Source organism: Leptosomus discolor, chromosome 4, assembly GCF_034619465.1.
Source record: "Leptosomus discolor isolate bLepDis1 chromosome 4, bLepDis1.hap2, whole genome shotgun sequence".
In the NCBI taxonomy this organism is placed as follows: Eukaryota; Metazoa; Chordata; class Aves; order Leptosomiformes; family Leptosomidae; genus Leptosomus; species Leptosomus discolor.
Window position 1 is genome coordinate 13,211,333 of NC_141394.1, and position 27,529 is coordinate 13,238,861.

Below are 27,529 nucleotides of genomic sequence, written 5' to 3' on the forward strand. Positions count from 1 at the left end.
CAGCCAGCAGGAGAGGCGCCTGCCGTTCTTCAAGGGCATCTGCCTAAAAAGGCGCAGGCAGGGCGGGACGGAGGCCTGTACCTCTCGGCCATCAAATGCGGAGCCCCGGCTGATGCCTGCCAGCGCTCCCGCTCTCCCTTCGGCGGGTCAGGACCGGGCCCGCGGGGGCCAGCTGGGGAGACCCCCACGCACCCGCGGGCCGCCGCTGGGGCTACCACCGCGAGTGATCTCGGAGCCGCTGGGGCGCCCCGCGAGGCGGGCCCCTCGGCGACGGCGGGGGCGGGGCGGGGCGCTCCGCGGCCGCTATTGGCTGTCGCTATGCAGGGCCGGCGGCCGCCCCCTCGCCCGCCCTCCGCCGCGGTGCGGGGCGCAGCCGGCGGCGCGGGAGCTCCATGGAGGAGGCGACAGCAACAGATGCGGCGGCGCGGCCCGGGTGCCCCTAGCAGCTCCTTGGCCGCACTGCGCGGGGGTCACCGCCACTCCTAGCGCCCCACCGGCGAGATGGCCGGGTCCCGGCGGGTGGCGGGCGGCGAGGCGGGCACGGCGGGCTGCGGGCAGGCCATCGTCTGGCGCAACGTGGTGCTGATGGGGCTGCTGCACCTGGGCGCCGTCTACGCGCTCAGCCTGGTGCCGCAGGCGCAGCTCCTCACCCTCCTCTGGGGTGAGTGTGGGGCGGCTCGGGACTGCGCTGCGCCACAGGTGGGGCGGGGCGCGAGGAGGCGGCTTCCTGGCGGCTGGGACCCCGGCGCGGCCCCCCCTCGACTCGGGGCGGAGGGTTTCCCACACGGCCTCTCCGGGGCCGGCGGTGGGGGAGCAAGCCGCGTCTTTTTTTTTTTTTTTTTTTTTTTCCCGTGTATTTATCCCCTGTTTATTTGTGCAGTCGTTTCGCTCCGTTTGGCGTGGCGAGCCGCGGGCGGGCGTCGGCTGAGCGCTGCGCTGGGCGCCGGGGGCGGCGGACACCCCCGCGGTGCCCGGCAGCCTCCGCCGCTTTTGTTCCCGTCCCCACCCGACTGCTCCCGGGATGCCATTTCCAGCGCCGCGCCGGGCCCTCGGTTGCTGTAGAAACAGGAGCCACCCTCCCTCCGGTTAAATTTATCAGTGTGTGGTGTTTTTTGTTTTTTTTTTTTTTTAAAAAAAAGCGTCAAGCAGCTGATATTTCGGTTTAAAAGTATGATAGAGAACGTGTTTGCCTTCCCTTTGCTGCTTCCTCTTGTTACTTTCTGAACACCCACGTCTTTCTGCTCCGGTTGGGAGTAGAAAATCACCCTATCCTTTGCCTCTTGGGAAAGGTGATAGATCTTCTCATTGTAGAAGATTTAAAAGTCGAGGAAGAGCTGTAAGATGCTGGTGAGGAGAAAATAAGCTCAGCTGTGCTTTCTGAGGTGAGGCATCTTGCTGCATCGGTCTTACTATCTGTGAAAACCTGAGGATTTGGTTTGGGAAAGAGAATATAAAATAGAGCGTAATACAGCGTGTTACTTCCATCCTACAGTAAGGGCCTCTTTTCTCCACAAAAGAATGGTGCTGGGAGAAGAGCTACATAGAAGCACTGCAGTGTCGTGCAATGTTTCTCAGGGTTTGTGAGACTAATAGATGGTGGATGCCAGCATCATCCTTTACTGGGCAGAATTGTGTATAGAGTAATGTAAATGTGGGTGACCAAGAGGTAAAAGATAAAAGGATAAAAACTTGAATGCTACTTAGAGCTGGTGCAATTTCTTGGGTAAAAGACCTGCTTTGGGGAGCTTTTGAGTGAATGGAGAATGTAATGGCCCAGGGCTCTTTTGTACAAGTAGAGGAAAGAAGGATCTCTGCAGGGAATTCAGGTTGTTAGGCAACTGTCAGTAGTGTTGAGGTGACTCTCAAGAAGCCCCAGCCAAACACTTTAGAAATCAGGTTTATTTCTTCTGTTTGAGGAATTCCTAAATCTGTCTTTCGCTGGTTCAGCTTTTGATACTCGGTATCTCTTAAACCCCTAGAAATAACCACCATTGCTGTTTCAGATTGGGAAATAAACCGTTCTCTCAATTACTGTCCTCTGACAACTTCTTAATTGGGAAATTCTTTCTGGGTCCCTGGTGGGGACCTGGTGTGTGACTGGCTGCCTGGTTTGCACAAACCATTATGTGGCTCGCTCGTGACCAGAAAAGGTTTGCAGGATGGTTGTGTTTTGCTTGGTTTCCTTCTATGAGTGCTACTCCTCTCGCCTCCCTATTCTTGTCTTCAGGCTGATTTGATAGTTTACCTTGGCTAGAGCTTGATGGTTGGTGAGACTGGGAGATCCTGCAACCAGCTGTGTGGCCAGAACACACAACTTGTGGTCTAGGTCCCATAGCATGTGGACAAGTGGGCTTTCTTTTTATCTGTTTTGCCTTTCTAAGAAGACAAGTTGAAATCATCTCTAATTTCACTGTGTCTTAATTACAAAACTCCCTAAGGCTGGATCCAAAGGATTGAATTAGCAATTCAGCGCTCCATCCCCCAAGGTACTTTTTCCTAGTTGAAATTAAACAGATGCTAAATAATAAACAGGTCTCAATGACTTTGCAGCTTAATGCCTTTCTTTCTGAAAGTGAGAGCCTCCCATTTCTCCTTTTTTTTTTTTTTTTTTTTTTTTGACAGCCACCCTAAAGCAGACCACAAAGTTTTTACAAGAGTTTGTCGGGTGGTTTTTACAGTGGCTTCACCGCAGGGAGCGAGTGCATTGGCTCCAGCTGTCCTGGCCAGCTGGACACTATGTGCTGCTCTCGCAGCTGGCTGCTGTGGAGTCTGCCCCCCTCAGAGTTGGTGGGCAAGGTGAAAATACAGGATCTCCTGCAGAGCATGTCAGATGAAAGTAGCTGGCTGTCATGGGGAAGGCCTGTGTCCAAGGTCCCTCTGAGAGACTCAGGGTAGGCAAAAGCAGAGTTGCTGTTGCTTAAGTTAACAAACCCACATCACTTCGCTCTGGAAGGAGCCAACCAGTAGTGTTGGAAGGAAGAAGTGTCGATCAGGTGTCTTCGTTGCCCTCCCCAGTTCTCCATGTCTCTTTCCCTGTGCAGACCAGCTGTAAGACTGCCTTTCTCTGGGTGGTGGCTGCCAACTAGCCTTTGGAGCAGGGCTAGCACAGCGGCAAACTTGGGTGGCAGGTGAGTAGTGTCAGGTAGTGCAGAGATGTGCGTACACTGAAGGATGCAGACAGAGGAGCTGCAGCCCTTGTTGCATCCATCTGTGGTTTTCTTTCTCTTCCCAAGCTTGCCTGGGTCTTTGGAAGTTTCCCAGTAATCTTATGCAAGCCCTTGCATTGCTCTCTCCTGTGCTCCCCACCACTGCTCCCTCGTGGGTAAGATGCGGGAGCAAGTGTTGCGAAGAGTGGCTTGCCAGTGCTGACTGTGACCTCTGTGGTGTCTGGCAGGAACCAGGCAGCTTCCCGTGACTCACCACTGCCTGCTTGTCTTTTTACTTTCTTGTCCCCTGAGACATCCACTTCTCTGTGGGTTCTCAGCTGGGGCAGACTGGATGCTTCCCTCCCTCTGTACAGGGTTTGCTTTCTTCCTTCCCACCCCAGAAGGCAGATTCACCACTGCTTGCTAAATGGAGCTGAAACACCACTGTGCTACCTAGAAAACAGCTGTTCAAGCCAAACTGTCTGCTCAGCAGGACTCATTTTCATTAGTAATTTGTTGACATTCATCCAGTTGTACATAATAGACAATGGAAAAACGCCAAGCAAAGGTTCGGCCGATTGTTTACTCAGGATTAACTGTGCTCACCTGTTCTCATCGCCTCCTGCACTAGCACCTTGAGGCCTGCGTTACAGCTTCTGGCACCCCACATGGAGCTGGGGTTGCACAAGGGATCCCAAATAGCATTCTGGGTGCCCATAGGGCACCAGGAATTTGGTTATCTTTCAAGGGATGTACAGATAAACCAGTTAAAACATAGGCATTCGGGGCCATCGCAGTGCCTCTGTGGAATTTGGTTTCTGTCCAAGCTGAACAAAAACAATAAATTACTCATGTCACAATTTTCCAGGAGCTGGGAACTGCCTTGACCCAAGAGGCAGCAGATGATATGTGTGAGGCATTGAGCAGCCCTGGGCTGTGCCCATGGGACAGCCATGTAGCCATCCAAGCACTGTGCCTTTGAAATGTCTTCCTCTCTGCCAGCCCAACTGTGCTCAGTGGGAGCCCTCTTGCCTTGCTCTTTTCCAACCTGACTTGTGGTCTGGTGCAGTGGTGTGTGAAGAAGGCCTTGTTGCCTTCCCCTTTGCCTCCTGATCCAGAGCCAGGCAGCTTGCGATAAGTGGTCCCTCCTTCCTTTTGGTGCTTTGCTGTCTCTGTCCTTGCACTCCAGGTTCCAAGCCTTGGAAAGGTGTGGGAGCTGTTGAGGAAACGTGCCTTGAGTCTCGTCTGCCCCCAGTCCCACCAGTAGGCTTGCTGGGCACAGCGGGCAGGTTTGGCAGGGTTCACCGGCCATCCTGCAAAGCCCAGAGCATGGTGCAGCCTGGGCCACAGGGAGCTGGTACGTGGACCTTCCCCTTCAGGTCTCTCTTTGTCCACCTGCTTTTGCAGGGCTTTGGGCTCCTGGTGCTTAGCATCCCCTGTAGAGAGGTTTGAGGGGGAGGGATCACCATTCTCTCCAGACTGATATCAGGAACTGAAGCCGGGTGGGAGCACCTCACTGTTAGTGGGGCCAGAAATCAGGGATGGGTCTGCTGGCTGGGCCAGGCACACACGTTCCCCAGGATTGAACTCATGCAAAGGGATCCTTGTGACCAGCTGGGGCTGTGGATGTGGCTGTGGTTTGATGGCCTCTTTTGGGCTGGACTTGCTGCACCTCTTTCTACAGACCACTTGGTAGGAAGCTCCGTGTATGGCTCATCCCCTAAGTTTGTGATGTGCCATTAAATGATGCTTCTTAACCAGGAACCTCTTTGCTTCAGCCAGCTCCATCCTGTTGCAGTCTCAGTGAGGTTATCTGTTGGGGTTAAGAAAGCAAAGCAAAAAACCTCTGAAATCCCTGTACAGAGAAAATTACCAACGTATTTCACTGCAGGGCCCAGTGTTTCTGCTGCTAACTGTTTTGGTTTTTGTTTTTTGGGGTTTTTTTATGGCCTAATGATGGCTTCTTTTTCTTAAAGACTCCATTCTGAGGGACCACATGATGTGTAAGGGTCTCAGACTTTGTTTAGAAGAAGGTGCTTTTTAGCTTTCACAGAAGGCTTGTGAGGAAGCACTTAAAGTAGCCAAATGCATTACAGGAAAAATTCCACAAAAGATTAAGCTGTTTACCTACTTTAAAACATTTTCTTTCAGGATGCCAAGCTTTACTGGTACTAACAACTTTAAAAACTGGCACAGGCATGGTGACCCAGAAACCCTGTATTATCTGGGTGTGTTTTGCAGAGCTGCCTGATAGTTGAGCGATCAGATGTTCACACGCTGATATGCCTTGCCAGAGCCTGGGATCAGGGAGGAGGGTGGCCTTGCTCTAACAGTGCTCATGTGAAAGGGGAGGCTTGTTGCTCTTATTTTAGTAGGGTTTAGGAGATGTTTTGGTGCTCTTGAGAATGCCAGATTGATCATGTTCAGCCATGGTGGGCCCCATGCCATGCTTACCCACAGCTTTCCCCTGCGCTTGAGTGGTGTTGCCCAGTTGTGTCCCCACCAAAACACAGGCTGCTCCCAGGCGTGGGTCTGGATCCAAATCCTGCTACCTGGTTCCCTTCGATAAGAGAGATTAAAGCGATTGTGGTCTTAGCACTTCCTGTTGCTGTGCCTGGAGGATACTAGCAAGATCATCACTCTTTCTCAGCCCTTTCGGTAGCATGTCTATGATAAGGCACATGTTGTGCACTGCAGATGCAAGTTTTAGTGGTCTTGCACATTTCGTGTCTTGCATATTCTTGAGTGCCATCTACTGGCTTTTTCGTTATTAACTGGTTTTAGTTAACCGTTTCTATGCACAGCATTAGAAACTCTGCACAGATGGCTGTAAATAAAAAATCCTAGCTCCAAGGAAGTTCCAGTCGGTACCTCTGAGACCTCTGTGGATGAAGGAGTGTGGAAATACTAAGAGTGAATATTAAGAGATGAAGAAGAGTGGAGATACCTGTTTCACAGGCATGAAATGGAAACATTTGATTAAAACTTTTCCTACTGTCACTCCTGCTGCTGCTCTGGCAGGAGCACCCTCCAGGTCCTGCAAAGTGGTTATGCTCAGGTGATTTCTGTAGGCAAGGTTTTGAGTCAGGAATCAGGTAGCAAATGCTTTCCTCTTGGATACCTCTGTGGAGGTGTTTGTGGTCACCTTAGTGGGAGTGGCTTAATGAACAGAAGGACCTTATCTCGCCTTACTCCCAGGAGAGATCTTCTGTCCGCTGGCTCACAGAATGGTCCTTGCCATGACCAGTGAGCAGCTCTGGGAGGTTTCTGTGGCATACAGGAGGCCAGCCTTGTTGTCCATCAGCCCCTAGTTCTATGGGGCTTTCGGCAGTTGAAGAAAGCAGTGGATCCACTAGATGAGCAGAGAAGAGGTGGACCTTCAGATGGGAATTGCATCTCTGAGGTGCACATCAGCACCAGGGAATAGTCCTGCTTATATCCAGAGTGGGTTGTACTGGCTTTTCCTCCCCTGCCCTGTTTGAAAGCGTTGTTTTACAGATGTCACTCTTAATAGTCAAGTTCTTGGCTTGTTCCTTCCCTCTCAGCATCAAGAGCTGAACTCCCATCATCTCTGACGGGAACAGAGTCTTTTCTCAAACAGTGATTCATTCCTTAAAAATGACAAGCGCCCTGGAGCTGGGGGTGGTTGTAACATGCTGTTCCCTAGCCTTTTGCATCTAGGAGTGGTCTGAGCTCTGTATCCACTGTAGAGCTGGGGAACACACCCTCCACCTAACAATGCACAGACGTGAGAATGGTCCTGGGGCTGTTCCAGATCCTGCTCTGAGTTGCTCTACTGTAAAGGACACTCCTGACTGTCAGATGTGTTCCCTTCCCCAGTGTTCACTCCTCTCTTGTTTTAACTATTGCTGGAGATGGTTCCTTAAGGTCTTGTTTGTGAACTTCACCATGTTCAGCTGTAAGTACCTATCTTTGTTCCCTGTCTTGATTTCATCCCCAGGGCATTGAACACCAATTTGTTTCTCTCTGTTTTGTTTCCCTCTGTTTTGCATGCTGCACGTTATGTGGTCACTGTGAACACGATCAAGGAATGGAGAAAAAAAAAAATCTGATGTCTGTGTGGGTGCAGAGCATGTGTGTGCTGAGCCCTGGATGCATGTGATGGCCCTTTGGTCCTGTTGTTCTTGGGAGATGGGTTCAAGGCACTCCTAACAAATTCTTGCAGTTGGGCAGCATGAATGGGTGAGTGAGTAGTGAAGCTGTTTATGTTTAAACATAGACATCGCCATTGCCATCGCCATGTTCACCCGGCATGAAGCACTGTTGGGCCCTTGGCTGCTCTCTGTGCTCCAGGCAAACTAGAAGAACCTCAAATACTCTTTCCCTTTGACCTGTGCGATGGGAGAGATGAGAGCTGGATCCAGCAAAGCTCTGCTGCTACTGAATTTGACAGGGATTTTTGGCTTCACACTGCCCCCTGACATCAAGGGGCTGGGAGAAGCATCCTTGTGTAGCAGCCCCATGAGAGAAAGAGCAGGGGAGGTTTGTTGGCAGCGCCAGAGCTGGCTGTGTCAAACACACAGAAGCCCAAGCCATGGGCCACAGAAGTGTGAGATGCCTTCTCCAGCTGCTGCTCCAGAGCTGGTGCAGACACTCTCTAGGGAGACAACAGAGATTTGTGGCTCTAGCTTTTTGTCTTCAGTTACGTATGGAGGTGGGCATGTCAGTATACAGGCTCTGAGGAGTTCCCATGGATGAGTTGGATCGGACTTTGCTTAAAGTAGAGGGAACACATTGGTCAGAGTTGTGTCAGCATCAGGGGAAGTCTCAAGGAGCTGGGAGCAGATCACATGCCTCTTCTCCAGGAGATGCCACCAGGCAGAGCAGTGTGAGCCATGCAGACCTGTTTGTGTAGGATTGCTGCAACTGCTGTCAATGAGGTGTTGCTCCCTCTTCCTGGGAGGGCTGGGATGGAAAACATCAGCTCACCCACCAGAATTTAGTATGCATCCTTATCACTGCTACTCTGCCTTCCCTCCCTGCAATTACAGTTGCACTTGTAATTAATGCTGATGTTATAATTGAAGCCAAGCAATTTCTTGCAGTCAGATTTTATTTTATATGTAGGCTAATGATAAATTGTACTGCTCCACTGGGGAGCTGAAACATTAACAGTTACTGTACTAAGTAAAGCAAGGCTGATAGGAAAGAGAGAGGAGGGCTGTTTTGTCAGATGCTGGCATCAGGAATCCTGTGTGTCATCCCACTTGTGCAGGGACTTCAGCACCAGGAAGATGGGGATTTATGGAGGGAGACTGAACATGAGGATCTTTCTTAACCCATTGTTGGCCACTGGCTTCGCAGGTGATGTTCTGAGTGGCTCAGAATAAAATAACGTGCCTTGGCAAATCGGGGAGCTCTTCTTGACTGAACTCTTTCTTTGCCCAACTCTTTGTCTCTGTCCTTTGTCTGACTTTGTATTTTTGAGTGTTTCGTATCTTCCCCAACTCAGCCTCACTGTAATGTCTTCTGTGCCTGTGGGATCCTGCTGTGTTAGTGGAAGGGGCTGCAGTGCTTGGCTGCTCCTACCCTGCGCTCTGCATCTGGAGTAGTTCACAGGATGTCTTCTGTCATGGCCACACAGCTGGATCTGTAAAGGGACTTCTGCCCAGGCCTTTGAGTGGCATTTCAGAAGCAAGGGAGAAGGCACCTGGATGGGGTTTGTGCTGCTCTAACCAGCCATTGCTGCATTCGAGGACTGGGGTGGATGTACAAGCTCGGTGTGCCCTCCTGGACACCCGAGAGCTTGGAGAGAAGCTGAAGGCCAGGGTGAGACAAGGTGTTTCTGAGGCTTAATTTCATGTTCTTCATAAATGGAGGGGGAGGAGTTGAGATGCAGAAAGGCTGGAGCTCATGTAGAGGAGTGGTTGGGCAGAGCAGAGCAGCAAAAGTGGGTCCTGATGGGAAAGACTGGAAATAGGTTCTCTGAGACCTGGCAGCATGCAGGGTGGAGGGAGAGCAGTCCTGGGCTCCCACTTGGTGCCCTTTGGGTGATCCTTCAGGCAGGGCCACTACCAGGGCACTGGAGAAGGGAAATGTATGGCTGTTGGGTAACTGCAGGTTGGAAATGGCAGCATGTCTTATGAAAATGCCAGAAACTCTCTATTTTATAGAGGATTGAAGGTATAAAAAGGGCTTTTGCCTTTTAATAATTTTTTTTGGCCAGCACCGTGAGGTTGTAACTTCTTTCCAGAATGCACTTGGCTGTAGGTGTGGAAAATAGGGCCTTTATAGTCAACTGAAGCAATCAGTTGTAATGGTAGTCATAGATGACAATTTTCATTCTGAGCTGCTGCTTCTCCTGCACTCAGCTGAAGTGAGACAGGCATGCACATGTGGCCAGACCTCCTTCCAGAAGCCATAGCAAGGCTGTCCTTGTTTTACATTGGCTTTGGCTCTTACCTTTGATGCAGAGGGATAGACTGGTGTGCTCGGCTAGTTGGTAGATGGCTAGTTGGTAGATGACTAGTTGGCCAAAAACTGCCTGACTGCTATTCAGCAGGGAGCTGGAAGCTGGCCTTCTTATGCAGTGTGTACACAGGTGGTGGTGAAATACGAAAAACATCTTGCTGGGTAGGTGGAGGGAGAGGCCTGTTGCGTGGGCCTTCTCCCTGTGCCAGAGTACACTGCGGGAGCAGGGCTGGGCTAGAGTTGTTTGAACTGGAGGGGTGCAGTGAGTAGTCATTCAGGGAGCATGGTGAGCAGTCATCCAGTGAGTGCCCAGCAGAGCTGACAACATCAGCCTGCCTGCTGTGATGGAGACAAAGGTGTCCTTATCTCCCCTAGCACCATCCTCTAACCTGGTGGCTCTGGGTAACTGACCTGTGTGCCGCATGTTTGGCTGGATGCAAGAGGCTTGTGCCTTCTGATTTTAATGAGGTGTAGCACTTGGAGCCCAGCTCTGAGACTCAAACTACCAGAAGAAGGGAAAAAGGGACAGTCCATTTTTTGCAACAGGTTTTTCTTTGAACTCTGTTTCCTTTTGGAAAGGGGAGGAAAAGGTGTGGGAGCTGACAGCGTACAAGTGAAGCAGGCACGAAACACCTGGGTAAGATGCAGTGATACAGAGGGGTGTCAGCATCATTCAGTCTGAAGTCCTGAGAAGTCAAAACCATCAGAGCTGTGCTTCACCAGCTGCTGGCTGGCCTGGGAGGGTACTGAGTTGGAGCAGGGTCTGTCCTGTGCAGTGGATCATGTTCAGCAGGGAGCTGGGACAAAGGTACTGCTGCACCCCCTGGGAATTGTGCCTGGAGGCCCAGCAGTTCAGAAGGGGATTGCTCCCTGCTGAGCCCTGCTCCTTTCCTGTGCCCCATGTCTAGAGGTTGTAAAACGCAGAAGCTTTCAGTTTGCCCAAATCACAAGTAAGTAGCGTGCCACATCTGTTTCTAATAGCTGAGGAGCTCCTGTTCCCTGGCTCTGTGCTTTGGGTGGTCTTGCCAGCATGCACAGCGTGAGCGATGAGATGAAGCCATTCCTCTGCCGTGGACCCAGCTGCATACAGGGCAAGCTTTGGCTGGTAGTGGTCAGGGGTGCTAAATCTAGTAACTAATTGTTCTTCCTTGAGGCAGAGCTGCCTGCTGAATACAGGCCTCTGGAGTGCAGTGCTAATGGCTTAGGCACACTATTTCTTTGCTCTGTCCTTGAAAAAAGAGACAAAATTGGCATTAATTCTTTCTTGACATTTATAGAGCACTTAAACACCACTAGAGCTGTAGCCAGCAGATTGAGGACAACAGTGAAGTCACTGGGAGAGAAGTGAAATCTGCCTATAGTTTTGTGATGACGCAGGATTCGGCTGAGCTGAGAGGAGCTACACATAAGCATCAAAAATTTCAGAGAAATCAGTGTACCTTCCAGCTTTCTCTTTTGATCTAAAAATATGTATAAACTGTTCATCATCTTAAGGCAATCTTCAGTTACTGGTGAGTGCAGGGAATCTGTATTTGCATCCTAGGGGAATTTTAGCATTCACTGGAATACTTGCTGTCAGCTGTGATTTCCATTGCTGTATTTGCTTTATTTATGTCATATTGGCTGCAGTTGTCAGTGAACGTTTCTGCTATTCCAACTGGAATAAAGTCTTTTGTATACTCAGCCAAAAGGGCTAGCTCTGGGGAATGTTCCTGAAAATGCATACATAGGCATGTGCATCCAAGCAGAAACAGCCTGTGTTTCATGAGCTGGTGATGGCAGGGCCAAGAGGATACTACTGGGGCTCCTCCACTATGGTACAGAGGGGCAGGAGAAAGGGGATAAGTTCATCCTCTGCAGCTCTGAAATTCTGCTTCCCCTTTGCCTTTGATGGACTGCCTCTTCCCTCTTTCTCTGTTGGTTCAATTTAGAACAGCTCAGAGAATGATCTAAATTTAGATGAACCCGCTTCTGGACTGGGATTTCAGACGTTTGGTCTTCACAGGAATGCATGGCTCCGTGTGGGGGCTGGCATGCATTGTATGGTGGGCAGCGGGAGTTGGTGCTGCTGCATGCTGGTGGTTTTTAATTCTCAGTTGCTAGTTTGAATCCAGCCCAAGGTGCTTTTGGTGCCAGCCTCTGATAGTTAGCAGGGCTCAGTGAACAGTGGTTGCCCAATTGACTCCATCTGCTAGCAGAGAAGTGTTTCCTTTCAAGAGACCCCAGGGCCAGGGCACTAATTCAGCATTTCTTCTTGGCAGCAATTTAGCGACTAAGGCTGAAAATTTCTCTCCTTAGTAAATGTAGTTCCAGGTCAGGAAATGAGGGTTTTTTATGGTAGGATGATGTGGATTAAGTGCTGTGTTATTGCTCCTCAAGTCTCTCAGCTGTGGAGGAAGAGATCTCTGAGGTTGCCCTGGAGGGTGGCAGAACTGAAGATGTGTATTCGAGACTTGATATCTAATCTAGGTCTAATAATGCTGCATGTTGACCTTCACCTTCCCACCAATGCAGAGCGTGACATCAAGCAGCGTTTTTAAATGAGAAGTTTGGATAGACCAAGTGTTGATCTAATTTGGCATAGGAAAACTTTCCTTTCTGAGGGCAGACACAGTGTTCTAAGAAAATATATCCCAAAACTTGGTGTTATTTAATGATAGCGCAAAAAAGCTCTGAATAAGCAGAGGTAAAATGCTGGTGTGTAAATGGACAAATGTTGCATGTCCATCCCTGTTTTTTTTAATCCTCAAGTAGTTAGTTGTACAAATAAGTCAAGTTGTGGTATCCCTTTATATAAAGGGATGAAAAAAAAAAAAAAGGCCTATGCTGAGATGAAAATTTCTTGCCAGGCTTTGTCACACAGTGGTTTGCCTAAAACTTTGCTGGCTACTCCAGCTGTGGAGAGAGTATTTCCACAAAACAGTGTCATGTACAAGACATCTTGTGACAACAGCATTTTTAAGGTCGGTTGTTTTCAGCTACCCTATTGTTGAAAAGGTAACTGATGTCTACAGGTAAAACACAGCCCTTGTGTTTCTTGATTTTTCTTCCCCAAGCAAAAGATTTGCTTTCTTGGACATTAGTGTCACTAGAATTCAAGTCTTAAGAAATTACTCTATCCTGTATCCATAGGATCTTGCCTCCTGATCCTTAAACTGCTACAGACACAGTGTGTGCGAAAATGTATAAGCCTTTGCTGAATGTAACTTCAGACACTCCCCCCTGGGGCTGGAAATGCATCAGATCTTGTAGGCTAAACAGCGTTGGGAATGTCATCACCCAGTAGTGAGACTTGGGTGCTGTATGCTTCTGAAGCTGTCCTCGGAATGATGGCAGTGGGAGAGCTAAGGTTTTTCCACGATAGCAACTGAAAACCAAAGACACCACTCAAGGAACAGCTCCCTGAGCAGATATAAAATAACACTGCAGGTTGGTTGTGAGCAGGGCTTTGTATCAGGGGGCTGGCAGGAAGTGGCTGTGGGCAGAGGCTGTGACACAGAGCTTGGGAGAAAGGCAGACACAAACAGAAATCAGATGCCCTCCAACAAGAAGTTCAAACGGGGTGTGCTTTTGTGGCTGGAGTATGCAGATTTCTTCTATACCCTGTTTCTCATCACAGTGAGCGCACTGGATGTTTTTCTGGTTTGTGTTGCATTTTTGGTGCTCCTGGCTTTCTTTGCTGACTTGTGATCTTTCTGTCTGCCAGAGCACCCCCTGAATGGGATGCTGTGGGGTGACAGAGGAAGTGTTCAGCAGTCTGAAGAAGAATCTGGCAGCCCCAGCTGGGGGTCTCCTACCTGTTGACTTGAGGCCACGGGAACATCAGCTACTAAAATCTGCTAGGGCTATAGCTGTCAGTGATAATGGCCAGTCCTAGGAGAGAGCAATGCTTGTGCAGCTTGTTCTGAGCTCTCTGCACGCTGCTTTGCACCAGCGCAGGAGTAAATGGGGCTGCTGTCCTCAGAACAAGACAAAACCAAGGTGCTGACTTTTGGCGGCTGTCTTGATCCAAGATCTGTCACCCTCCTGGTAAGAGCAAGTGTGATAACAACTCTGGGATGGCCTCCAGCCTTGGTAATTATTTATTTTCATGTAGTCTGTGCAAAATGCCACATCTTGAAGTCCATCAGTGTGGAGGCACTCAGTGCAACAGTAACTGGGCTGTGTTGTCTTTTTTCCCCTTCTTTAATTTTTTTCTTTTTTTCTTTTGTCTCTTCTGAATAGCAACTCCTCTTAGCCCTGTTGGGGAAAAGGTACTGGGCTAGGTGAGCCACTGTTCTGATCTTGTAAGGCATGTCATCTGTTTTTTGGAGTGGCAAGCACTCTTCCCCCATGTGTTTTACCCCATTGTTGGTACTGCTGAGACAGAGGTAATCTGGGAGTTCCTGCTCTGCTTCCTGGCACTTGATGTAGTACATCCTCTTGCTGGCTGACCTATGGTTGGTGATCACTTGACTTAAAACTGAATCAGTGATTTGCTGCATCAGGACCAGAAGAACATTTGTTGGATTTTGTAACATGCAAAAGAGCTCAAATAGTCACAAAACTCGCCTAGTCCCAAAGTCTGTTTGCAAAATGGGGGTGTGATGGGATCTGTATTTGGTACAAGTCACCTAGACCAAACTGTGAGGATGACAGCTCTTCAGGCTTGTGTCAGGTTCAAAGTAGTGACCTTGCTGTGGTTGAATGGAATGTCCATATCCCTTGCTTCTGCAAGGGACTATGAGGTTTTTAGCCACGTATGAGAGAGATGCCAGAAGTGGAACTGGCAAGGGCTGATTCCCTTCCCTGCTCCTGGCCATGCTATCCCTCCTCTTCTCCCTGCACACGCAGGGATTGCGGGTGCTGGGTGCAAGTCGGTGCCAGGCTCCTTGTGTTGCCGCCAAATGGGAGCAGCCATGTGACATTATTCTGTATTTTAAAGATGTTTTATATGTTGACAGTAGTGCCATTGTGAATGAGCAATTGATTTTGTTTCACTGCTACTATTTTTATGTCTGATGTTTTGTCCCTCAGAGATAATAGTGATTTGCTCCATGTAACTAGGTTATGTTTGACATTGGTAACATGGGGATAGTTGCTATCTGACACAGTGTCTCCTTGTAATCTGTGCCTCAGAAGGATGTCCAGTCATCTCGTGTCTTTCAGGAGCCAGCATTGTCTGTTCAGATATGCAGAGTGAAACCAGTGCTTGTTGGGCTTCTTCTTTTAGTTGATTTGTTTGTTTTGTGTTTGTTTGTTTTTTGTTTTTTTTTTTAATATCCAGATAAAAGCAATCTGGAATCTGTTGGATTCACAAATATTAAATACATGTTCATGTTTCTAATGTGGTCCCAGGTTTCAGAAATGGAAGAGGTTCTAATTTTGATATTCAGCATACAGCAGAGTTAACGTTTTTGGAGGAAGATGTCTACTCCACTTTAAGCAACCACTTAGATGCCTGTGAAGTAGCTACAGGCTGTGTCAATATCTCCCCATATCCTCATAAAAGGTCAGTCCCCTGGACAATCAGGTTTTCAGAAGTTTGGCGCTGGGCGTAGTAAAGGTTTTCTGGAAATCCAGCCATGGGGATAATGAGCTGTTCTGAAAAAGGTGGCTCAAATGTTTTATGCTGTTGATCTCCCGTTCCCCTCCATTTTTTGATTAGTTGCCTGATGTAGTTTTCATTGCCTTTCTCTGACAGTGAGATGATACCTCTATGCCTGCTATTCAAAATCACACTGGTGTCTTGCATATTGCATGCTGAGAATATTTTATAAGCTGTTGGTGATCCTCCTTGCAGGCTCCTGTTTCCCCTGGCATCTCATCCTCATTGCAGATTCTTGTCTGCAGTTATCAGCCCCTGAACTACATTACTTTGCTTTTTCTATCCAGGCAGATCATCATAGAATCGTAGGATGGTATGGGTTGGAAGGGACCTTAAAGATTGTCTAGTTCCAGCACCCTCTGCCATGGGCAGGGGCACCTTCCACTAGACCAGGTTGCTCAAAGCCCCGTCCAACCTGGCCTTGAACACTGCCAGGGAGGGGGCAGCCACAGCTTCTCTGGGCAACCTGTGCCAGTGTCTCACCACCCTCACAGTAAAGAATTTCTTCCTAACATCTAATCTAAATCTACCCTCTTTCAGTTTAATCTACCTCTTTCTTATCGCTACACTCCCTGATGAAGAGTCCATCCCCACCTTTCCTGCAGGCCCCCTTTAAGCACTGGAAGGCTGCTGTAAGGTCTCCCCAGAGCCTTCTTTTCTTCAGGCTGCACAACTCCCAACTCTCTCAGCCTATCCTCATAGGGGAGGTGTTCCAGCCCCCTGGTCGTCTTGGCCCTCCTCCGGACCTGTTTGAGCAGGTCAATGTCTTTCTTATGCTGGGGGCCCCAGAGCTGAATGCAGTACTGCAGGTGGGGTCTCACGAGAGCAGAGTAGAGGGGAAGAATCACCCCTCTATTGGGGTTGTTGAATTCTCCCATGAGGACTTGTGGACTTGTGGCTGCTCCTATCTGCCTATAGAGGGCCTCATCTGCTCAGTCCTCCTGGGCAAGCGGCCTGTAGCAGACCCCCACTATAATGTCTCCTGTCCCTGCCCTCCCTTTAATCCTGACCCATAAGCTCTTGGTCAGCTCCTCATCCATCCACAGGCAGTGCTCCATGCACACCAGCTAGTTATTGACATAGAGGGTGACACCCCCGCCTTGTCTCCCCTGCCTGTCTTTAATTTGAGCCTTACTTTTCCTGTTTCTGCATGGATCCTTTTGTGTTTCTCAGCGCTGTCACTGCTGCTCCAAAATTTAGCATCATCTGCAGTTGTAATTAATATGCTGTTTGCCTTTCTTTCAGGTCATTAATAAGGATGTTGAATAAAAATCTTCTGCCTATTGGTTTTGGCATGTTCCCATAAATAGCATCTGTGCACAGGCATAGTGTGCTTGGAAGCCTAGCAACCTGCCGGGTTCCTGTTTGCATGGTAGTTTAACCTCATATATCTTGTCTGTCTTGTATCCTCTCCCTGTCCCTGTGCACTGTTTCTCTCTTTTGTCCTTTTGCACAGGCTTGCTTGTTGTTTTCTCTTCCCCCTCTTCCTCTTTGTTCCCTCTCTTAAATACTTCTCCCACTGGTCCATTTCAGAGGCATTTTGCTTATGCTGTGCTCTATTGAGTGAGCTCGTGGTTGGAAATGATTCTGTCAGACCTTACGCCTCTTCAGGGTTCCAGGAAGGAGAACTTGTTATCTGCCCAGGGTAGAGCTATGTTGGGGCCCCACTCACCATGGAGGCATTTCACACCAGTTTACTCCATTAGCCTGTGGCTTGTGTATTGCAGAGCTTGCAGGGAGGGTGTCAGAGACAATGGAAGAAGGAAGTAAAATCCCTTGTTTGAGAGTAATTCTGCCTTGAGGTCTCGACAAAGAGTAGGGAGAAACAAGGAGGAACCCACTTAAAACCTTTGCTGGATTAAATCATCCTTTTTTGAAACAGATCCTGGTTTACTATCCAGTCAGAGTCAGCTCTGTGATTGGTGTTTGAGTTGTGCAGAGCACAGAACTGTTGGCATAGGCTCTGTTGTTTCAGGTACTTGCACCAGATCTCGGACTTCTCCTGGACCTGCAGCAAGCCCTAAACCTCCCTGCAGAGATTTGGGTCTTAACTGAGATAGCAGTTAGAGCTATTGGCTGGGGACACTACTTTTTGGGGGTAAAGCTCTGGCCCTGGCAGAGGGCTCTGGCTGGTGCTGCAGCCCAGCTGCCTGTGCTCAAGGATCCAGCTGGTGGGGTGATGAGACCAGAGCTACCTCCTGGGCCTTTCTGCACAGCTGTGGTCACCCTCCTGGCTGCGATGGGCATCCGGATGGGCATAGCTGAGGATGGCTGTGGGCATGTCTGTGACCATGACTGTAAAAAGAGGTCCAGGGGCTACATTTCCAGGGAATTGTCCTGAAGCCAGCATGTTCAGATAAATGGAAGAAAAGTGGGCTTGCCCAAAGCTAAAGCTCCTGTAATCATTGCTTTGAGCAGACAGCAATTCAAAGTAAACCATAGCCAACTGAAATCCTCTAGAACTATGTTAACTTGGGGCTCCACCACCTGTCCAGGCCGAGCTAGCTCTTGTTCTGGGGAGCAGCAGGCATGGCACAGAGCATTCCCACAACGTCTTAGGGGCTAAGGAAGGTAATTCGGCTCTTGTTCTGAGTAGATTCTCAAAAGAAACAATTTTACAGTAGCAGAAGCAGGAGTAAAGGCCCAAGAGGGCCCTGCAGACCTGTGGAGCTCCTTGGCATGCAGTGCCACAGTATTCAGAAGGTGCAGAGGTATGTGAGGATGACATGTGCCTAATAACATGGGTATCTGCGTTAGCAGAGTAGATCTGAACTCTCACACTGAACATAGTAATTGGGAGCTGATGCTGAGAAGGAGCTGCTTTGGAGTCTGTGTGTGACAGGAGAACCCTACTGCAGGTGTGAGGCAGAACGCAGAGCCGTGGAGTCAGCGCTGAGATGTGTTCCCAATCCAGTGGCACACTTCAGCTCCATGCCAGGCAGATGGCTCCCTGCCAGCAGCTCAGTGAAGCAGACACTCTGCACTGCCTTCAGTCCGTGAGTGAGGCAAAACTGAATAAATGATCAGAAAATGGCTTGAAAGGATCTTCCTCCTCTCCCTCTGGTTTTTATATGAAACTGTGAGCTGCACAGCTCTAGCTTGTTTTTCACACCACCAGAAATACCAGCCTTAAACCCACTGTCTTTCACACATCTGTTCTCTGGTGCTCTGTTTCCTCTCTCATCCCAGGTCTCTCCAGAAAGGTTTTTTTCTGCTCTGTTAGCTTTTGCTTTTGCCTTTTTTTTTTTTTTCTTCTTGAAGTTTTCATTCCACTATTTAATTATTTTTTTTTTTCTTTTACTTAGGTATTAGCATGACACAACCTTTTGTCAGGTGGCTTCAGAGTTCCTGCTCAGGCTGCTGTACTGTTGCCGGAACTCCCATGTCTTGGGTCTCTTAGATGCTAGCCCTGTCTGCCTGGCAGCTCTGCGTGCTCTGTCCCCAGGCTTGTGGCTAGCAAGTCCTCGCTCAGCCCTTTTCTAGCTCTGGCTTCCTTATCCCTCGAGCATCTCTCATTTCGTGAGCAGCCCTCTCTGTGCAGTCGGTGCTGGGGCTGGCCTGGCCTCCTGGTGAGGACAGCTCTGTGGAAATACCTCTTGGCATCATAGCTGGGCATCTTGGGGTGGTGGGGATGCTGCTGGCTTGCTGTTCTTCCTTCACATCCATCATCAGTGGTTACTGACAACCTCCGCCATCACACTCCAACAAAGCCCTGTCCCAGGCTGCACTCCTGACAGCCCTGCAGCACTGGTTGAGAGGAGGAAAAGCAGTATATATCATTTATCCTCAACAAGGTGGTCATCTGTGCTGAATTCAGTCTCCAGTACTTGTGGTGGCCTGTGGTTGTGTGTGAAGCCAGTATATACAGATAGCACAGCTCAGTCTACAGATTAAGTCTGAAATGCTGTGGTTTCTTTGTGAGTGTGATTTTGCTTTGGTAAGTCAGCCCAGTTGCAGAATTATCTTACTAAAACATGCAGAAGACAAATTGGCTATTTTAGCAGTTTCCTCTTTGTACATTAGGTACCTCACTAAATTAAGAACTATATTGTTAACTGTTTGGATTACAGGTTGTTTGTTGGTACTTTTTTTTTTTTTCCTTTTTCTACAGTAACTCTGGTTTTTTGCTCTTTATTACTTAGGAGACCCATTTAGTTACAGGTCTAAGAGGGAGTTTTCAGTGTAAGGGGAAATTGCTATTAACTGAGCTGCTTCGCTGTTCACTCCCTGCCCCTCAAAAATGAGCCAGGTAGGTAAGTAGTGGCTCTCTTCTCATATAGTTACTGTAGCTGTGCATAATTAATGTAAAAACAAGTGGATTATAGTCTGACTTTTGGTTTGAGTTTGTAATTTATTCTGCAAAGGAAAGCTTGAGACCTATCTTTACATGGCAAATGTTTATCTCGGCTATTTATGCACTGGGAATTAGTGGCCAAGTAGTATTTTCAAGCACCTTAATTCCTGTAAGAACCACAGAAATCTGATATCACTGTACAGTGCATTTGTCTGACAGGACTTGTTTCTGCTCTGGTCACCAAACTCCTGAGTAATTTTGTTTGTTTGTTTGTTTCTGGGCATGTTTCAGCCTTCAGGATTTGTATTAGGAAAATTCCTGCTGTTATGATTCCTCCTCTGCAAAGCCAAAAAATAGGCATGTTGGCATGTTGTGTGGGCATAAGGCCCAGCCATTTTAGCTTTATCACTGTGGTAGCAGCTGGGTCTGGCAAGTCCCTGGAGGGCTGGAGAGGGCAGGAGGACAGAGCTTGTGGTCGTGGCCCAGGGAAGCCCTGGGAAAGCTCCATTTGATCAGGGCAGCAAGTTTCTGAGAGGCTCTGAGGAGATTTCCTCATTCTGGTTGGCCTTTCTGCCTCTCTGCTTGCTGAGCCGCACAGACCGGGGCTGGCTTGTTCCTGACCATGGGGAGAGCCCGACATGCCAGCTGCCCCCTGTGAAATAGGTGTCCCCCTCCTTTTGCTGGGGCACAACACCAGTCAGTCCTGAAATATAGCTGAGCTTGCCTGCTTGTGGTTGATGGCTGGAGACATGCTACCTGCGAGGCCGCCTGTGCAGCAACAGAAGTTCTGCAGAAATGTTTCAGATCAATCCTCCTCCTGTTTGTAGCCCAGGGCTTCCCGGGAAGTGTGAATTGGGAATGATACTGGGAGGGGGCCTGGGCTGGGAGGTGCTGTTCAAAGGAGTGGACACTGGGGGCTGCCCTAGGGTCTAGGTGCCACCCTAACTCCCAAAATACTGTTGTCCGTTCTGCTGCAATGCTGGTGGAGTGGGCTGAATGAGTCTCTGTTAAGCTGAGCTCTAGAAGAGCTGAATCATCAAGTGGCATAATTCCCTTGTATTCATTGCAGCTATTCCATGTGGTCTGTATGTTACCTGTCACTCAGCCTCATTCTTGCGCTGGAGAGAGAAAGAAAGCAAAATCAACCTTAATGTTCCGTATGTCTCGTTCTACCCACTTATCTTTAATTCTGGTTTTAAGCAATCAATCATGATTAAGATGGATGGATACCTTGAGAAGCACTTGGTAACTAAACTATTTGTTGTTTTGAGTGGGAGAAGTGCCCCCCTTTGTGCTTTAAGAAAGCAAAGAGACTACTGAAGATGGAAGATTTCAGCCCTTGTGACTAGCATGAGGTTAGCCAGTCGTAAAGCCCATAGACAATATGTTCTTGTAATGATTTGGGACTATAATCTTAATACTTTTCTGTTAGCTGGATAATGTCAGGATTCTGTGTGTCACAGATCTATTTCCATAATTATAGTAATTTAAGTGATTTGGAAGGCCTTAGTGATGTTTCTGCACAGCTCAACATCACGTACAGAAAATGACAGGATAGGTTTTCCCTAATTTCATAGAAGTCCAAGTCCTTGTGCAAGAACCGCAAGACTGCAGCAAAGACTGGAGTGTGAGTTGTTGTGGTGTTGGCATTTTACTGACCTGATCGTAATCTGTAAATTCAATAAAATCTGTAAATAATGTGCAGAGAGAATGTATGATTTTAATTTCATTTCTGTACCTCCCTTCAGGAAGCAGGCATAAGTCTGAATTTGGCGATAGACTTCAGCGCACTGGGCATAACTGCCTTTTCTGGGAGCGGCTGGAATGCTGCAGCCTGTCAAAAAGGAGAATTGCCTCCTCAGTGATGGTGTCCAAAGCAGGTTTTAGAGATGCGTAGTCTTTACTAGGACCATTCTGACTCCATTTGTCTGTTGCATTTTGTGAGAGAGTCTTTACTTTTCTGTGTGGGAGATGACAGAAATTTGGACCATGTACATAATGTGAAACAGTTTGAGTAAATCTGTTTTTAATGGCTCTAGTGGAGTGGATAAGGTCCATTTACTCCTTCAGTCCGCAGGGCTGACAATCAACATGAAATACGGTTACCGTTATTTTACCAAATATCTTTCTGTTATATTTTCTCAAGCACTGTGAGTTGGAGTGGATAGAGGGACACAGTAGACACCCACCTTACATATACATATTTTTGTTTTCTTTTTGGAAAGATTGAAGTTTTACATTACATATTGGGAAAAGCTGATTGTGAATTTCTTTCTAGCCACTGCGTGCCCTACAGGGTTCCTTTCTGGACAGACTGTTGTGCAGACACAGACATAAGTAGAAAAAAACCCCTTTTAGGGACAGGGTTTCCCCTTTTTGTTCCAGTAACTCTATTTAGGTATTTGAAATAGGCTGTTTTAAGCAAAACATGCCTCTGTGTGTAGGGTGGCTGGGAGTCCTGGCTAAACAGCACATTGCTTCAGATCATGCAAATTCATTTGAGGTTGTACTGTAATATTCTTATCCACTCTTGTTTTAATTATACCCTTGTAAAATGAGCCTGTACTTGATAAAGAAGCACAGTCCAAACCCAGGGTTTCCTGAAGCAGTTTCGGGCATTGAATCTTACAAAAATAATTTAATAGTGTGGTACAGTTAGCAGGGTCAGTGCAAGCTGGGTGCCTCCAGAGAGGGACCCCGAACAAAGAAATCTCTGGGCTTTTATACCCTTACAATGTAATCCTTCATGCGATCTTCAAGTGCCTCAGATCCTCTGACACCTTCTGACTCCGTATTGGATTCCTTCACTGTCTCCAGGCAGGCTGGTATCTTGACTAGTTGCAGCTGCTGTTGATGGTTTTAACCTTGATGCCTACTTATCTGCTGATTTACACTGGTTCTCGTGGCCTTGTCTTGCTTGAATAGATACAAGTTCTGTACATGTTCAGTAAATCTAGGTGAAAGTTTACCGTTTGCAGCCTAAGGCTTCAGCAAATCTAGCTACTCATGATAAGTCAGTAAAGCTAAGGAATTAGCATACTAAATCACACAACATTATAACTCTGAAGTGTTTAATTCAATTTAAAACTTACTTATTTAAGCTAAACAACTGATTTCTCATACTATGTCTAAAGAGTACTGCTAAAAGATATTAACAGCTATGTTGTTTTCTAACATAGACATAAGTCTATGTATCATGACAGCTGGGTAGCTTGAATGTGAATAGTTTTAAGTGGTCCAGTTTATTTGGGACTTACGTAATACTTTCCTCCTAGCTGTTCCCATTTTCCCTCTGGTCTCTCTCCAAAAGGAGGAGCAGCTTTAAAGCACTGTTCTTCCAACCCTTTCCCATAGTCTCCTCTTTTGTTGCAAGTCAAAACAATCCATCTATGGATCATCCATCACACAGGAATTCAGAGACAAAACCAGGGAATACATCAAACGAGAAGGAATGAATGCACAGATGCATGGCTCAGCAGGCCCGGGTCTACTGTCTTGTTCTGCTGCCTCAGCCAGCCATTCCCCCTGCCCCTGGAAATGCGAGGTTAACCAGCTGGAGCACATGCTGGAGCACATGCGAGTGTGGCCCCTGCTGAAAGAAGAACAGGAGACATACTGATGCTGCAATGGTGGTTGGTGAGGGTATTATTTTAAGCATGATGGGTACACTATGGGATGCATGTGCTTGAGCTATGTGTCTGCCTTGGAGCCAATGTGGTAAGGAACAGATCTGCTCCCGTGCTATGTTTGCCATCTGAAAAAAGTGCTCAAAACGAGTTTACTTGGCCAATTTTTTAACTAAGGGAAGGAAAAGCAGTTCCTGAAACTGAGGGAGCTGGTGAATGCTCCAATTCCTGGCACCTTTTCGTTACTGACTCATAAGCTCCCAGTGATAAGAGAACTCTGACACAACTTGTATCTTTAGGGGTGGGATGTGATGCTCGTACACTATCTGACAGATAGGACTTGAGCAAAGACCTGTCCGGAGGAGGCTGATGCAAGTATGAACTTTCACTCCACTGTACTTGGTGAAGGCATGCTGTGTAAACAAGTCATGGCATGGTGCTTCAGTGCTGCTAAACTCCTTGAACAACACACTGGCTAAATGGCGAGGGGTGGGAAGTGGAATGATGTGTCCCTGAGGTCACTGGGAAGAGAACCTCACCTCCTGTCTTCCCAGCCTTATCTTCTGAGTGACACTGCAGGTGTTGGCAGGCAGGGGCAAGGATCATCTTTACATCAAAGAAAGCAAAAATAATGGCAGTTGGCCCCTGGCATATCCTGTGATTTTATTTATTTCTTTTGTGTGTGTGTGTCTTGCAGCATATTTCTGTTTCCTGATGACAGCCCTGGGTGTGACGGCTGGTGCACATCGCCTGTGGAGCCACCGTTCCTACAAAGCCAAGCTGCCTTTGCGGATCTTTCTGGCTGCAGCTAACTCCATGGCTTTCCAGGTGGGGTTGTGGTTGCCGGTCCAGATTGTGGGCCTCCAGGGAGCTTTCTCGTGTGCAGGGATCCCCTCAGCTTAGAGACAGCAAAAGAGAAAAAAAAATATTGGCAGAAAGACATTTGCTGATAACACACTCTGCTGGCTTAGGGGATGCCTTAGGCAGTCCAGGAGCAATAATTACTCAAGGACCAGGTTTGGCATGCCTAGACCAGGGTCTCAGCACCCCAGCAGCCTGTCTGTGGCACAGGTCAGGCCCCACACTTCACAGGACAATGCGGAAACTCTTGTAAAGGCCAACTTGGTGCAAATATGTCTGCATAATCAAGTCTTTTTGTCCATCCAGACAGTTGGAGATTTTGACGTGCCCAGAAATGAGAGCAGGCATCCTTTCATAATCTTAATTTATTTCTGTTTTATGCAGCATTTTTCACCAGTAAAATTCAAATATAGTTGCAAAGAAGCGTGTCATTAGCTCTGTACTTACTGATACACAATCTTAGACCTCAAAAACGTTTATCTGACACCCAGCTGGTGGTAGGAGTTAGCCCAGAATGGGGATCATCTTTGTATGAATTTAGTTACTCCTTTGGCTGCTCAAAATAGAGACATGAACCTGTACTAACATTAAACTTACCGAGCTTGGCTGCTGTAACCCCTTGTGGCACTGAGTACCACGTGTGTGTTGTGCCTCGAGTTTTCAGGCTTTTCCCTTCCCAGCCAGCCAACCCTGTTTGTTTGACTTCTTGTTCATGGACCTTGTCAGAGGATGAAATTCTTTCCTTTTATGCACTTCTGTACTGTTCATTTATCATCTTTGATGTATTTTTTTTTTTAATAAGGTGGAAAGAATTCATCTTGTTAATCCCTGTAGACATTACAAAGAGCACAATGGTTTTGCTTGAATATGGGAATGTGTCCATTTTGTCTATGACCTTCCTTTATTCTGAGCAATATTGCAGCTGCTTGGTTCTGCTCAGTTCCTTGCAGAGCTTTATAAGCCCTTTGCTCAGTGTGTTAAACAACTGTTTTGAGTTTTGAGAACCTCCTGGTACTATCCTCCTGTTTTACAGCCAATCTTATCTGTCATAAGTAATTTAAATGAATGTGTTGAGCTACTTGCAGTGAGCTTGCGTGTTGGGATTTCATTGTGTTCTGCTCCCCTGTTGTGACAGATTTTGCTCTCAGCTGCACTGGCCTCATCACTGCTTTTGTCTGATGACATAGTGTGATTCTGAGGCAGGGAAGTACTTCAAAGTAGCTTCAAGCCACCTTTGTGCCCTTTGTATCAGAAAGAAAATGAAAGGCCAAATCACCCACTCTTAAGTTTTAAGTGGTCTGAAGCCTGCTCCTAATTATCGTGACATCCATTGCCTGCTAAAGGCTGTTTTCACCACCACAAGCAGACAGGGAATGAGTTTTCAGGTCCCTGTCCCTCATGTTGTCTTTGGGAGGAAGAGGTAGCATTGGAGATACTTACAGCATCCCTGGATACTGAATATTGCAGAAATACTCAGACATCTTGAAGGGCAGGGGAAACGCTACTGAAAAGTTTTATCTTGATGCTGCATGGGCTGTGACAATGCTGTACTTCCTCTGAAATACCACCAGATGCAGCCATTTTTGCCCTGTTGCCTGGTGCATTTTTTATGATTGGAGCATGCTGAGCTGTGTTTCTTCTCTCCATCTAGAGTGAAGCGCTCACAATTTTGAAAGACTGTGCTTCTTGCTGTCACATGTCTGTTTCAGAAATAGGTAATACCTGGCTTATCTCTACTTGATCTCCTAGTGGTTTAAGTTTCAGAATCTCAGTTGGGACATGCTGGTGTCTCCTCTGGTAACTGCGTGCTACTCCTGGCCATTTCTGTTAAACAAGCTGTGTTGTTAGCTAACGCTGTGCTGTGAGAATTTGCACACAGCAACAGTGGTTGTATGGAAATTCATGTCAGCACACTGAGGTTGTTACATAGCCCAATTTATTGTCATGTTTTGGTCTGCAGGTTTGTTAAGGGACCTGCTGATGAAGCCTCATGTCTGCATCACTGTCACAGCATGATGCTGTCGCTCTCTGTGTTGGAAGGGATTTTACTCCTGTGTTTACCTGAAACTTGATCTAAAGTGATGTGTTCCTGAAAAATGGTTGCTGTTAATATGCTCGGAGCATATTTACACATGCTGTGTGCTGGTTCTTGGTATATTTATTGCCAGCAGTTCTGGCCTGTGGCCTTTATTTCCTCTTAGCCTTTGTGGTTTTTAATTAGATGCAATTCAGTTGTTTCACAGCTTCCTAACCCTTTCATCTGAGGAATCATGGTTTTTGCCAGCTCTGCAGGTATTTACTGTGGTATGAAAAGCCAAGTTAATTTCTCACAGTGTCATTGCTTTGAGCTCGTTATCTGCTATCTCACAAATCATTTTATCAAGTGCTCTTGTGACAAAATGATCGATAGTCTCACTTGAAAAAAATATTTCTGGTTAAGAAAGAGGACTTTTCCTAGGTGTGTTTCTTGCATAACCCTGTTTTATTCTTAAATTACTTAATCTTGGCATTTTCCAGTCTTCTGGCTATTCTCGCTTAAGCCTCTTGAAGCAGTGTAGAGGCTTTCATTCCCTTTGATTTCTCTGTAGGAAAAAAATAACATGGCAGCAAGGTAGAGATCTGCCCTTGTTCTCACTGAGGAGTTTGGTGACTTCCTTTGCTTCACTCAGTTTTCTTTGTTCTCTTGTGCAATGGGATAGTTACGGTGCGACATACTGAAGCGCTGGTAAGGGCTGATCTTTACCGCCTCCTCTCAATGGCTTAGATGAGCCAGTGCTGCAGACAAATGTTTCCCTCATCCCCAGCCCACTCCCAGCATAGCTGTGGTGATGGCAGGACAACAGTACAGGGCTGAGCAAAACAAGTGCAATGCAGCTGAGATCTTTCCAGGGCTTTTGTTCTTTGCATGTCCCTTGTGGGCTCTTGCAGACAAGAGAGCATCTTTGCAAGGCTGGAATTGGATATGGAGGCATTTGAGCTGGATTCTTTAGCTGCTCTTTGCAGTTGTTCCTGGAGTCCCCTCAGCAGCATGGGAGTCCTCGGTGTTTTTTCTCACATGTTGGCAGCTGAAAGAGCGATGATTTCTGCAATGCTTTTGTCTCACAAAACATAGATATACACAGTTGCCATTAGCCTGGGTAGTATATTCAGTGCCGTGATGGCTGTCACACTGCTGTTACTTCACAGACACTGCAGACAGTTTGCTCAGTTCTGCTGGAAGCAAAGCTGCTGTGGTTGGTGGTTGTGGATGCTACTGCTGCTCCTAAAAGTAACCCAAGCTTGCCCTTCCTTCAGGTATTACTGCTTGGGTACCTGCCTGGCTGTGCAACAATGGAAATAGCAGAGGAAAGCACACTCTGCTAAGCATTCTCTGATTAAAGTTTACACCTCTGCAGATCTGGGCATTAACTAATATTTCCATGTTTTGGTGCTGGTGTTGGGCAATTCAAGTCATAGATGAGTGTGGGGCCTGAGTTTTGCAAGTGTTGTATATGCTTACAGTGCCCTGCACTAATAGCTTGGCACCACTGCAAAACCCACCAGTTTAGTCCAATAGCTAGTGCATCCTGCGGAACAAACCAGC

General features: G+C 47.6%; 1 protein-coding gene across 1 annotated transcript in view; it reads left to right on the forward strand.

Moving 5' to 3' along the window:
• Positions 1–501: 501 nt before the first annotated feature.
• Positions 502–27,529, forward strand: part of SCD5 (stearoyl-CoA desaturase 5) — a 32,798-nt gene continuing 5,770 nt past the window's right edge. Inside the window, exons 1-2 of the mRNA XM_086464314.1 lie at positions 502–661; positions 23,783–23,913. Of these exons, the coding sequence (XP_086320440.1) occupies positions 502–661; positions 23,783–23,913 (291 nt within the window). The remainder of the gene's footprint in view (positions 662–23,782; positions 23,914–27,529) is intronic.